This window comes from Lissotriton helveticus, chromosome 1_2 (genome assembly GCF_964261635.1).
Source record: "Lissotriton helveticus chromosome 1_2, aLisHel1.1, whole genome shotgun sequence".
Classification (NCBI taxonomy): domain Eukaryota; kingdom Metazoa; phylum Chordata; class Amphibia; order Caudata; family Salamandridae; genus Lissotriton; species Lissotriton helveticus.
The window spans coordinates 146,984,713-146,999,364 of record NC_136058.1 but is presented as its reverse complement, the minus strand read 5'-3'; the positions used below and the strand labels follow the sequence as shown (position 1 = coordinate 146,999,364).

The 14,652-nt window shown below is 43.2% G+C and overlaps 1 protein-coding gene across 1 annotated transcript in view; it reads right to left on the bottom strand.

The window, feature by feature from the left end:
* The window catches only part of TTC22 (tetratricopeptide repeat domain 22), a 154,290-nt gene extending 141,375 nt beyond the window's left edge, over nt 1-12,915 (bottom strand). Inside the window, exon 1 of the mRNA XM_078670243.1 lies at nt 12,248-12,915. Within this exon, the coding sequence (XP_078526369.1) occupies nt 12,248-12,811 (564 nt within the window). The 5' untranslated portion in view covers nt 12,812-12,915. The remainder of the gene's footprint in view (nt 1-12,247) is intronic.
* Between the last annotated feature and the right edge of the window lie 1,737 nt (nt 12,916-14,652).

Genomic DNA, 14,652 nt, shown 5'->3' with positions numbered 1-14,652 from the left:
TAGACCCTTAAAAACAACATTTCAAGAGATGTTAGCCTATTCAAGAATACATCATGTAAAGTGAGTAAAAAATCAAGTTTTTTTAAATTAATTAAAAACATGCCATTATGATCTATTGACGGTCAGTTTCCAATCCTCAGCACTACAACATTACAGAACTAAGTATACCCCAAAAGCATTTTTGTGTAGGAGAGCAATTATACAATCTTGCAGGATGTGTCAAACTGAAATTTCAATATTCATATCTATTTACATGATATTTCTTCCTTACAAAACAAATGTCTTATAATTTCATTTTCCCTTCCATCACCCTGAGGAAATTCTATCACAACAATAGAAATGCACTGCGGGTTTATAAATAAGTGCCACAGAGTTTTCATAATTTTCTTGTAATGTTGACCTCTTCTTTGTCGAAACCCTCCATCTGATGAAAGCTCCAACCTCTCTGATTTATGTTGCATCAGGCGAGCCCTCTATTCTCTCCACAGTATTGTTTTCTTCGACATCTTGCTGAGCCTGCCGGATTTCACTGTAAACTGTGTCAGTCCCCTTCATCACAGGAGCTTTGTGAGAATCAGGTGTGTCTTGCATCACTTCAACGTATTCCACATCATTGCTTGTTTCATCGGGTACTTTCTTTTCTTCTGTAGGCTTTTCAATGTGATTTTCACCATTTTCATTGTGAGCATAGTATGGATCTTCTGTCGTATTCTGGCCTGTAGAGACTTTTGCATTGTTAGAATTGTTTGCTCTAGCCATTTCTAGAGAAAGCTGTTTGACCTTTTTCTTCCTTTGCAAGTACCACCATATCAATCCGGCAGCAACAGCAATGGAAATGGTGACGACAGATAATGCAATAATTGCCTTCTTCCAAGATGCAAGAACAACCTTTGCCGGCAGAAGGCTACTAGCTCTGGTTATTTTGGCTTTGTTTGAAGCTGTACAGAAGTAGGTTCCCTCTTTGGACTTATTGAAATCATAATAGATCCAAGAGGTATAGTGTTCGGGCACAGTTGTGACATTCAGAATTTGGTCCTTGTAGCTCTGGTCTCTATGGTAAAAGGTAAATGTAATTGGCAGAGAGCCTTGTTTTACTCTGCACATTAGGCTTAATTCATGTCCGTCCTCCACTTCTCCGTTTGGTGGAATCATGGAGAAAATTGTTTCTTGAACAGGAGCGGTCCCGCCCTGCTCTCTGGGGACATTTGGTCACATTGGGACTCCTGCAGGGACCACCAGCTCGGCAGCTGTGCTCCTCGCTGCTTGGCTGCTGAGTCGGTCCGGATTCTGGAGCTCCGAGTGGGCTCCCGCCGTAGACGTCTCCCGTTGCCCAGCAACTCACCGTGGCCCGGGTGAACTTGAAATTACACAAAATAGTGATTTACCCAAGGGAGGATGTGGGTCCAGAGAGGATTGTACTGGATAGTGTGTATTAAGTACAAAACTGACACAAAAAAAACTTCTCACTGGTGCTTACTCTAAGGGAAATACTAAATACTGTTTAGCATGACGCAAACAAGGCGTTTTTGAGTTGTGTGTGACTGATGTCATAATCAGCGCAAGGTGTAGTAAAACATTCACTGCACAATTTATTTGCCATTAACTCGGCAGGTTTACAAGCAGGGTTGCGTTGCACTAATCTTGAAAAATCTTTGCCACTGAGTTTATTGAGAGTCATTACTTTCATAATACATTATCTGAGTTTGCAGTCCACTTCTGCCACCTAAAGTTACCTTTGACTTCTCCACTCGCTCTCTTTAAAAGGCAAAGTGTACAAAGTGGAGTGTTATAGTACCCGGGTCCCGGAACGGTTCTTACCACAGTTGCTACCCTACAACTGCCTAGTACCAAGAGAATAATTATGAGATACATCGAGATTAAATTCATAACTGATTGACAGAAATAATTGCTAATGTGGGTACTAAATGCATGATTTCACGAAATGCCTTTTTTCTCAATCTATATCATCAAATTCTTTTTCTGATCTAAGACACTTTACTGGGTTGATACGTTGTCTAAAGTTGTTGTGTGCTGCATTTTGAATAACCTACAATTTACCAGTAAGGACATTTTAACGCCCTCACGAAGGGAATTGGAATAGTTCAAGTTTCTCCAGCTAGTAACTCAGGAGCTACTGGCAGCTCTCCAGCAAACTGTACGTAGGTCTCTTGTTTGCAGCCCAGCCTACTACATTAGAAGCTTTTGCTTGGAAAAAATAAAATTTGTAAACGAGAATTGAGAGGGTGTATTTAAAATGTAAATGCATATGTTTTCAAAACTCAGAAGATGGTGTTCAGAGAAAATGGGTTAAATTTCCAAAATATATTTGAAACTTACATCTGAGTGATAAATCATGTGGTGTTAGGGAGAATTATTACTAATATTATTACCTTGTCCCCATGGGCAATGCAGCCATGGTTCTTCATATTATCTATGTAGAGGCATTCCAAACTGACAAATGCTTTTTGAGTTCATGCTGGCAACCCTGACTAATGTACTGAGGTGATCACTGCTAGTAATCTTGCATATGGTGCCCACTAATGTAATCTTATCTGATGAGGTCAGTATTACAACACAAATAATATTATTAATAGGATTATTTTCATTGATCAAAAGTAGCTCTTGTTACATAAAGGCTAGGGACCCCTGCAGTATAACTTGGGTGAACGGAAATTTAATATCACTATTGCAACATCCTACTAGGTGAAAGACGTTTTTTATTTTTAGTGCAAGAAAAACAACATTTGAGAGTAGCTTTCTGAGGCTTTCCACCTTGGGCATGCTATGCAGATTCGTATGTTAAAGTGTAAATACTCTGGAAAAGGACTGACATTTTTGAAAGGCTCAAGCTGAACCACTTGTTCAAAACTAAACGCCAAATGTACAAAAATTGGGGATTTCAATTTCCCAATTGCGATTTTTACTGAAATGCAGCTAGGAATTTGCAATTCCAAATGTACTGAAGAATATATTTAAAGATAGCGATTCTTAGCCGGGGGGGGGGGGTCTCAAATGGACCGATCTCATGAATATTAACGAGGTAGGTTGCAGTTTGCAACCCATTAGGAATCATTGCCATCACAGAAATAGTGACCTGCTGCTGGGGCCAGCAGACCACCTAGTTTGTGATCGCTTTTAAATAAAGTAATTTTTTTTAAATGCAGCCCATTTTTCTTGAAGGAAAATAGGATGTGTTTTTAAAAAAAGAAAACAAAACGTTTAAGTTTCATTTTTTAAGAGTAGGCAGTGGTCAATGGGTCACTGCTTGCTCTAAAAAAGTAGTCTGCTTTTACATTCTGAAAGGGGAAGGGGTCTCTTGGGGACCCCATTCTCATTGTGAACAAGTTAGAACCCCCTTCGAGGTGTCAGTAAAATATTAATATTTGCGACCCAAATTCAACTGCAAAACCTTAATACATACCACTGCAAAATGGTATTTTGAAGGGACGCCCATGTGCTCCTTCCAAATACATATTTGCCAAGCCAAACTGCAATTCAGTAATACGTTACCGAACCGTAATTTGGCTTTTGTACATTACAAAATGGCTTTTTGTGGTCGCAAATGGCCCGACTCCCCAAGAAGATTTGGACATAAGGCACTACATTTTTGGCACTTCATGGCAAATTTTGGACTCTGGACGTATTAGAAGGTAGTGTTCAGTTCTGTTAAACAATACATTTCTTGAGAGCCCCAGATATTGCTAACATAGATATGAAATCTCATTCTTTGCTTTGTGTAGTGATTAATGAATATAGATAGTGACTCAGCTGGTTCCATCTTTTCTACCATCCATGCACTATGCAAAAACACGGCAATTTGTGACTGAGGTTTAGAACTCGTACTTCGTCTATCTCTTCTTAGTAACCTTGCAGCACCCTGCAATTAAGTGGTCATTTAATCCAAGTGGGGCTTTATGCACTGGACGTTCACAGTGCAAAAGATCTGCAATGTTAAAGCACCACCATAACAATTTAACTTCTGTATGACTTACAATTAAGCCTAGTAGCATCGTATGTTTTTGTGTTACCTGATGTGAAGTTAAAATAACAGAAGCATTTTAGTCTTATGTAGGCACTTACAAAAACTGGTGATAAAGCTGAGCTTAGAGGGGCAGCACATATCTGCACAGCTGATATAGTGGTGTACCATCTAACCATCAATGCCGCCACAGTGGAAACTCTTGTTATTTACTCCTGCTCTTTGATCTCTTCAGCTAGATGTAGGGTGTCAAAATGATCAATTGCACAGTTTTATTCGTCCTATGAAGCCCCAAAACATGGGCATTTTCACTCTGGGTGAGACTAGTCTTCTTGTTCCAGAGGATGTATTCCTTCTAGGTGGTTTGTGTACAGTGACTGATTTATAGCTAGAAAGGTCAAATCTCTTTATTGGAAAAAAAAGACTGTAGTCAGTTTCTTGCGCTTGATGCTCTCCTCCACTCAAAGCCAGTGAAGACAATGTAGGATGTGAATCACTGTGAGGGAGTGGTGAGTCCATACATCTATTACTCAGGAGTGAGGTGATATCGCTTGCTTTGATGCAAAAACTAAGTCATCTACTTCGCATCCTTCTTGAGTGGTGCGTAATAAGCCAAAAAAAGCTCCTACTTTCGTAAGAAGCAGCACACGGACTGGCACTGCTATCCAGGTGATATTTGTGAGTCTCCAAGACGAAAAAACCCTGATTAGCCCCTTGCCTTTGTAGCCCCCTTGCACACCATCTCCATTGCTCTGGCTGCCCCCTTACACAGTCTCTTCTGCTCCATCACCTGTCGCATATTCGCCACACCTGGAATTCACATGCAGCCATTTCCCAGTCACTGGGAAGCAGCCCAGATGTGTGGGCCTGTGAGTATGCAAAGTTTACATCGGGGAAGTCAGGTCAAAGTGGAAAACGTGACCCAGTTTGACCCTGGCAAACTTCCCATATTCGGTGTGGGGAGTCAAGGCGCTCTAAGGCTCAACGTATTGAGCTCCTACCTAGAGAATCTGAGCAGATTTCATATTACAAGCTTTGCACTGGTGCCAAAAACAGATCCAAAATAGATTTTAGATTAACCCATGCTGCAGAAATACATTGGCCCCAGGATAAAAACAGTGAAATTGGCAGTGCACTCAAAAGCCTGGGGCATATTTACATGAAAATGGTGCAGCGAGGTGCCGCAAGCAATTCTGCCGTACCGAGCGGCGTCATTTTCAAAATGCAGGGATGCCCTGTATTACCAAGAATACAGTGCATCCTTGTGCTCACCCCTGATACAAAAGCTGCCTAGCGCCAACGCAGGCACTTTTGTACTTTGGTGCAAGGGGGCCTGCATAGCAGGGATGATTGTATTAGTGCAGAAAGGGACACCTTCCTGCACAAAAACAATCATTAATGGCATTTTGCTCCTGTTAAGTGTGCTGCACAAGGCAGCACGCATAGAAAGAGCACAAAACGAGGAGAAATTAAAGTATTTCATCTTATTGCACCACATTAACACCTTCTTTTGAAAGGCATTTGTTTCTGGCGCTGCCTCCGATTAACAGATCCTTGTAAATCTGGAGCAGTGTCAGAAAGCCATGGGTGTTGCCGGGAACGCCCACAGCAACACCCATGGTACGTACGCCCCTTTGCTGCAGAAGGCCATATTTATAAGGCTGTGTTAAGCCACACAAAGTGGCTTAGCGTGCTATGTAAATTGGAGCTTTCATAGAGTGCCACCGAAGTGTCAAAAAATGTGGCGCTAGGGGCTTGGAACTATGCCCCTCAGTTTGGAGGGCAGTGATCGTTTTTGCCAAACTAGTTCTAGGGTGCCTAGACACACAAGTGTGCACAGCAAGACAGCTCATCTGGGAGATACTGCATCTTTTGGCTTGTGTAGGCCGAGGTGCCCACCTTTGATTGAACAGCTGCAGTAGGTATGACTGACGATGAAATACGCCCTGAACTCTGATACCGGGATACAGAAATCAAACCCGGAAATGCGTTAATTCTGGACAGTACTAACGTGAGGATGCAATATCATACCATCCATTATTAAAAAAACAGCATGAGATTTCTGCATTGCACTTTGACTTGCATTATGGCAAGGATATATTTAGTTCAGAGAAATTAAGATAAATACAAATTTATCAAATAAAAAACACGATTATCCGCCAAAACATTGATTAGTGCGATATTTGCAGGGCCACCTGCTGTTACTTATGTAAAGGCAATAAATTAAATATGTTTGCTCGATTTGTGGACCACCAGTAAGGGTTTCAGGATAACTGCTCAGTGATCAAACCCGAGTCCACGCTTGGTCCACTAAATACATGTGCATAATACATGCAGGTTGGAAGCCTTGCAGTCTCTTTCGTGAGAAAACTTTACCAAAACCAATGTATTTCTTGAAACAATGGGGAATATTTACTAAGAAATGACGCAGCGTGGCCCTGCAAACAAATTACCAGCGCCTTGCTGTATCATGTCAAAAACGCAGGGATGCGCTTTATTCACAAGAATACGACCAAACCCTGTGTTTTCTCTTCTGCTGGCACTAAAAAAGATGCCTCGCGCCAACGCAGACACCCTTGTGCCAGGATGCCTAAGTTGCAGACTTGATTGTTTATGTGCATGAAGGGACACCTTCCTGCACATAAACAATCATTAAAGGCGATTTACTCCTATTTGTACTGCAGAATGCAGCACACATAGAAAGGGCAAAAAATGAGGAGAAATAAAAGCATTTCTCCTCGTTGCGCCGCTCTAACACCTGCTTTTTAATGGCATTAGTTTTTGGTGCTTCCTCAGATTTACAGATCCTTGTAAATATGGGGCAGTGTCAAAAAGAAATGGGTGTTGTGGTGAAATGTCCACAGCAACACCCAAAGCACACCCCTTTGACACAGAAATCTGCGTGAAAGGGTATGATATTTACAATGCAGCATTAAGCCATCCAAAGTGGCTTAGCGTCACATTCTAACGCGACGTTAAAAGTGCTGCTCCGGTGGTGCAATGCCCTTGTAAATATGCCCCCATGTACCGCACAGTGTTTCCGCACACATCGTTTTCAAAGAGGCCTATTGCTTTGATGGGAAGAAACCCACACATTGGATATCCAAGGGCTACTGGATGAATGACGTACAACAAACAGGCCTTTAAAAATCCAACAGGGACTGAGTTATTACTACATTAAAAAATGCGTACCTTTTAATACAACACTACGCACATTGTAAAGCTACAATAGTGTTTGCCTACAGTTGTACGTTACTCAACGGCCTCACCATGCGAGATTCCTAAGGTAACAATAAAATTGGAATACTGAACTAAGCCCAAAAGAGGGGTATACATAGACGACATACATTATCATATTCACTTATCGATTAAACAGTGTCTACATTTTTTTTAAGTGATGGTATCACATCAATATAGTAGAAGAGTAATAACTAAAGTGATGCACAGCTGAAGTCTGAGACAATTGCCGTAACTACTTTCAGTCGACGTGACAATGTTATTACTTTGCTTGCTTTCTGCTTAATGTGTTTGGAGGACCTCCATGGATACTGTTTCTCAAAGTGATAAATGTGGATTTCTTTCAGTCCACACTTCTGTTGTTTATTCACAGCTGTCTGACACTACATTCACACTACTTTATCAGTTCATTTTGACCCTCATTCTCCCTGCATTCTTCATTCAACCATTTTTAAAACAACTTTACAAGTGCATGATATGGCATTACTGACCAATGCTTAATTTGTGTATGTGGTGGGCACAAACACTCCATTTTGGGGGACCAGGGCTCATTTAGCTTTATCTGTTTTTTTAGCCATGCTGTACAGATATGTAAAGAGTAACAAACAGGCAAACGCGTAGCTAGGATGGGCTGGTCTGCCCCAGGCGGCACCTTTTTTGAGGCAGCTGAGGCAGCCGCGCGGGCGAGCCGGCACTCTCACTCACTGACTGGAGGAGGCCCGGCCGAGGCCCGTTGTGGCCGCGGAGGCCTGTGAGCTGTGACTGTAGGGCGGCGCGGTGGCCCGTGGCTGGTGGTGCAGCGCTGCTTTACAAATAATCACGGTACCAGGACACTTTGAGTTTTGACCCGTGGGCCGGCCGTGACACCCGTCGGACGGGACAGTGACAGCCATCTCCCATTCTGATTTAAGCACACCATGCATTTAATTATAAATGTATGTCGGTTGATTCCACTTCCGATTCGAAGCAATGCAATCACGTCATCAACTCAGGGCCCCCACCTCCCAGCCTCGCTCACAGGGCCGTCAATCAGGTAGCGTGCGCGGGCGCACAGCCGCAACCAATGACGGCCATGTAACATTTTGGGCCAACCCTCTCGCCGCCGCACCGTAGCCAGCCAGCTGAGCCAGTGTGACGCGTTACGCGCTGCGGCTGCGCGCTCACCGCCCCAGCCCCTCCTGTCGTGTCGAGGAGTGACTGTGGAGACCACCACCACCATTTTTCCTGCCTGGCCTGGCCGGGGCCCTGCAGCCCTGCCCTGTTCAGCGCTTTACAGTACTGTCTCTCTCTGTGCTGTGGGCTGTGGCTGCGGGCGGGCGGCACTCTGCGCGACACACACCAACATAATTGAGGTGAGAGAGAGTAGGTCGCAGCGGGGGGGGGGGTTGAGTCGAGTCCAGAGATGGGTGCAGACATACCAGGGTGGTGGGGCTTGATAGCTGAGTTTCAAATCGCTATGTGTGACTGTGAATCTTCATAATTTCAGTGCAATTATGAGTGAGATTTCAACTACTATGAGTGGCACTGACTTGCAAGCAGAATATCATACAATGAAGACGAGGGAAACTTATAAATATTGGAAATTAGACTCACTTGAGCATAGAGAAACTCTGATAAGATCTTAAAACTGCCGCAAATGCCCGAGATGGCTGACTCACAATTACGAACTAAATTATCAAAATCATGTCACACCTACTAGCAATCTGAAACCTTGGCAGCTATGAAAGAGGGTGGGCATCACTTCACATGACAAAGCTTTGAAGACCATGCCCATACTTACATATTTCATAAAAGTGTCGATAGGAAGTATGTGTTTTATTCTATTGCTATTTAATTGCTGCCCGTGTACAATGCTGCTTGTATAATAAACTCGTGAATTTTGGATAGAATAATGTATTGACTAATAAGGAAAAAGGCGAAAATAATGCTAATTAGGCAAAAATAAAAGAGGAGCATGTTAAAACAAGGAGAATAAAACAAATCACTTTAACCATGTGGTGGGTGTTGTCCAAGTCGGGATCATGCAAAAAATGAATGTGATGGAAAAAGGTTCATCTCATGGACTGTTGTGAACGTAGTCGGTAAAGCTGCACTGCAGGGGCCACCTTATTCATAAGCAAATGTTGTAATCTGGAATGTAAGACGTTTCAAATAACTACTAATATCAGCCTCAGATGCCACCACTACAAAACAATAAAATCGGACATCTCTAAAACAGGTCACGTGGCTCTTCTAAGAATGAATACCAAGAAGAGCAAGGACTAGCGTTTAGACTGCAGAACCATAGGACCCTAAACCGGATGTGATGGTCCTAACACAGAGCTAAGCTGCCTCAGGCCTGTACCATAAATGAATCAGAGTCAGCTGACTCACCGACTCCAGCCGCCGCAATCCGCACATGACATGTGTTACAGCAATGATTGCTGGGCAGGCTTCAGGAGGGGCTGTGAGACACCCAGCTGGCTGTAGTATTTCTAAATGCCACACCAGTATGGTGAGAGTCCCCGGGTCCGGTGCACCGCCCCCTACACAGTTAACTTACTTGGACGAGTTAATAAACTATGAGAACTGCATGCACTCTGGAGACATTTTAGATTTAATGTATGCGGCGGGTCGCATAGTGCGCTCAGTAGCTCCAGAAGTTAGTTACAAAGATGGACAGCCCTACAAATCTTTTACTGTTGATTCTAGAGCATTATATTGCACAAAAGACCACCACAATTTAAAAAGGACATCTAGTTTCTCTTTTGAGAGGAGTAAACATCTCAATGCCCATTAGATTCCTCATGTTAGACTAATGTTCTGATTTGTTACCTTTGCCTCAAATTGTAAAGCGCTCTGATGGGAAACATCCTTTACAACGCAACTTTTACCACGCAGTGCCTTTACGACGCAATTTTTACAATGCAAACCATTACAGCGCATTGCGCTGGGGGGCGCTCTAGGATAGGGAATAAGTTTAATTTACTATCCAACACCTTCCCTAGTGTCCACGGGGACTGGAGTTGGAATAGTAAATTAAACTATTCACTATCCAGCACCCCAAAGCGCTATGCGTTGTAAAGGTTTGCGTTGTAAAAACCGCGTTGTAAAGGCATGCGATGTAAAAGCATGCGTTGTAATGTCATACATCCCGCTCTGATATCCTTCGGGTTCAAGTTCGCGCTATATAAAACTTTATAAATAACTAAATGTAACTTTCATGATCGAGGTAACTGTTAGCAGCAATACTACGTGTCTCTCCTCGGAGACTCGGACATCTTTCAAGTGCTCACCATCCTTTTTCCCCAGCACCCCTTCCCCCCCCCCCAAGGGGCGGCAATCTGAGGGGTAGCCCCGGGCGCCACAAGCTCTAGCTACGCCCTGGATAAAAAAATTACTTATAGTACCATATATCAAAAGGAAGTATAGGGTGATGGAAGAAAGAGACATGAGGCGTAAACAAGGCTAGGCTACATTGGCATGTAGCAATCCCAGCATTTGGAAGTGGGCGTCTATTAAAAACTTTGCACCCTGCACTTATTTTTTTATTTTTTTACAAATCAAGCACTGGTTGAGACAGCAGAAAAATTCTAGCAGTGGTTGAAGTACATAAATAAAGTATGGGAACTGTGATCTTGAATGCAATTGGGTAGAATCAGGGAATCTACTACAGGGGTCAGAGGCCTGGTTAAAAAAAACAAATTATTGTAAACTATTTTGTTTGCATGTTACCTTCAGGAAAATTTATATAACATAAAACACACACACACCTTAAATGACAAATAATTACAGGTTGTTTTAATTTATGGAAATGCTTTCTATTACGTTATTCAATCTCAGTTGGTTAATGGGATCTTTGTAGAAGTCTGTGGATCATTGTAGAAGTCTGTGTGTAACTCAAGAGGAACAGAATGGAATCATGCTTGACACAGGGTGTAGAATATTGACTTGTGCATTTATAGTGCTACAAGGTCTCAGCATGCAACTGAAATCACCTGGAATATGCAAGTCAATAGTTTAAAATCATATTATTCACAGTATAAGATATAGGATAAACTGCGACGGATTGTGCAAACTGATTTGGCGTCTCCAAGTGCTTCCAAAATATATAAATGTAATAATATGGAGTCAGACTGCATCTTGTGGAAACTAACTCAGCTGGTAACACTCTTACATTACCTTCGGAAAAGAATACATCTTTGTCACCATGAAGCTTAAAATGGCTCCATCGATTAAATATACCCTTTCCCAAGCAGCCTGTAGATTTACTAATTAACCAATTGCACGCATTTAATGTCTTTCAAATAACTGGCACTCTGGCCAGAAGGCTTGTGGCGCTATAGCTGTCTGCTCTGCCTTGTATTCACGGTACAGTTGACCCCCTTCCCTGCGCTTTCAGGGAGAGAGGCCGCAAGGTCGGCATTAACGGTTAGAGAATTGTTTTTTAACAACAAGTAGGGAAACTGTTTTTGTAAGTATAAAAAAGCCAATAGATCACGCCCACTTAAACCACTGATTTCTCACCTCTGGGGAGTATCGTTTAAGGGTGAATTGCAAAAAATTCTGCTTGAACAATCGTCGATGCCTGATTTATTTGGGGGGGTTTGTATAAGCACTGAGCATTGCTTAATATGGTTACGCAGTAAGCTGGTGTTTCACATGGAGATTCATTCTACTGCAAGAAGATGGAATACCATGGAAAGACAGCAGAAATCATCACAGTAAATCAGATTCATGCGTGTTAATCCCCCAAAAAATCCAATTTTGCTCACGAATTTACTGGGACCCCAAGTAATGGTAATTCCACACTGACATAAATTACCTGTTTCATTTTGCAGTACATTTTGTCTCCTAATTTCATAAACAACCTTTTTTTACTTTCGTCACAGCTAATCAGGTAACAAAGCAATACAAAATCAAAAAATTTATGAATGACTATGATATTCTTTTTACCCAGGCTAATCAGGCAATGAAGCAGCAAATCAAATATCAACGAATGAACATCACTGGGCTGTTCCACTCATCATCCTGACTAGAAATGCCACTGACCTCTTGCCGCCCGTGTGCCAGGGCCTTGTCGTACAGGTGGATGCCAGTGGTCAGTTTGTCCATCCGGTCCTCCTCGCTGACCAATCCCACGTCGAAGGCGTATGCGTAGCCCTGCTCCGCCAGGCAGCGCGCCGTGCGGAGCCGCGCGCCCCCCTCCGCGCGCCCCTCCGCCTCCAGGCCCATGAGCTGGGACAGCCTCTCCGCGCACGCGGACCCCTCCTCCTCCTTGTTCAGCCGGTCGTACACGTAGGCCAGGTTGGCCCAGGCGTTGAGGTTGTTCGGGTCTTCCTGGCTGATGTTGACGAAGATCTCCTTGGCTTCGTCGAAGTCCTCGAGGTAGAAGGCGAAGATGCCGAGCAGGTTCCTGATGGCGTACTGCTGGGGGCCGCTTTCAAACTCCAGCTGCACCTGCAGGCTGTCTCTCTTCAGCATGATGTCCCTTCGCCGGAAGTGCACCGGGGTGCAGGATTCGAAGTTTAGGTTCATTTCCAGGTGGAAGTGCCCCGGGATGTACTCCATCCCGTCGATCAGGGTCTCGATGTCTATATCGTCTGCCTCCTCCATTTTATGACAAGGACACTTCGGAGCCTTCGCTCTCACGCCTCAGCTGCAGCCTTTCCTTCACGCCGGGGCCTCTTCCTGGATACTAGTCATTCTGGTTCCTCTGATTCACGAGCCGCCTGGGAGGAGTTGTGAAAGGGAGCGGCTGCTGCACAGAATGCCGTGCACTGCCCGTCTGTGTGCTCAGAGGTCACCAGCGGGGGAAGAGCTGGGAGAGTAACCTGGTTTTACTCCTGCAGCTCCCGAGCTGCCCTGCTTTTCAACCTCCTACTGTCCCCACGGCATTTACTCTCTGTATTGGGGTGATGCCTTTCTCTCCGGAAAGGATATGTGATGGTGCATGTCTAAGACATTGGTTTGACTATTTAAAACGGATTGTCTGAAGACCAATATTTTACACAGACATCTACATAATGACAAGTTATGATGTAATGCTTAACTTTGATAGAGCGCGATTGTGATCTTTTCATTTGTAGAGGTGCATCATAATCACAAGTAGTTTGCACCTGCATTTATTTTTGTCGTATTAACATTTAGTCATTAGCATGTAATAATACGAAAAGGTAAAATGATAGAAATATTCTGTATAATGTGGAGAAATCCACGTGGCCGCGGTGCCATGAACAATGTAAATCTTAGTGTCTGTTTTATATTTGACTAATGAAGCTCATTTATGAAATGTAATGCATTGATTCAAGCATGCACCATATCAATGTCTGTACTCCGGCATGTTTAGCTGAAAATATTAACGTGTAGCATTTGTGTATGAGGCTTACAATTTTTACGTATTTAATGTGCTCATGTAGCGTGTTGCTTTAGAAATGCTTAGTAGACTGTACATTTACGCATGACTTCCATAAGGCCTATGTGCCTCACTCCTATGTTGGCTGGTTTCTGTAGGCCTTAAATGTATTCTCCCTGACAGCTCTCATAGAGGATTAAAAAGCTGAATCTCATGTGCACGTTGTAATTGTTCTGTTCTCACTTTTCTGTTGCAGGTGGAGAAATTCATCCTTGTTAATTAGAATAATGCTTTTGTTTTAGGAGTGAGGTTTGGGGAGGAGAGGATACTTTCGTACAAGGAGTGGTGATAATGTGGAACGGTGTTATTTCTCACTGGAGAAGGCCTGGGAATCAAGGTCATCAAGCCAGGAGCAGGGAGTATTGAAACTAAATGGAAAACTACCTATGAGGAGGCGCCTAGCGGGATGAGGTGATCGAATGTTACCCAATGGGCGTGTCTAGGATTTGGTGTTTTTGAATTAGGGACAGTGCCTCGGGGATTGAGGTAGGAGAAGAGAGGAGAGCGATGGAGCAGGAAGGAGCATCTTAGAACGAGCTCTGTAGCGTTATGCTACATGATTCATTCAACATGAGTGCACTTCTTAGGAAGTCTTCATGCGCTGTCACCTTTTTCCTAACTTGCCTGGGAAAATGTTAAGTAGGGATGTCACATAGTGGTAGAGTAGGGACAGACTAATGCTTTTTACTTGCGAATCTCCAATGAAGACTGATCTAGTCGTGGAGGCACTCATTACACTTCTACACCCTCGTCTTGAAGTGCCTGTATGATCAGTTATTTTTGACTTTGTATTAAACCCACTAAATTCAAAATATGGAGTCTGTTATTCTTTGGAGTCATGATTCTTTGAACCTGTGAGTCTGACCAAATGAGTTATTTCAACTCTCTATTCTTCTAAAGCAGGTACAAAAGTTGTGGGTTCCAGAGTACATTGATGAGAGGGAACCAGGCTCCTTCAGTTGGTAGAACTGTTGGATGGTTAACTCTTGGAATGAGGGGAACATTTACAAAAGTTAGGGTAAGTTTAGCCATAGAGCCCTGA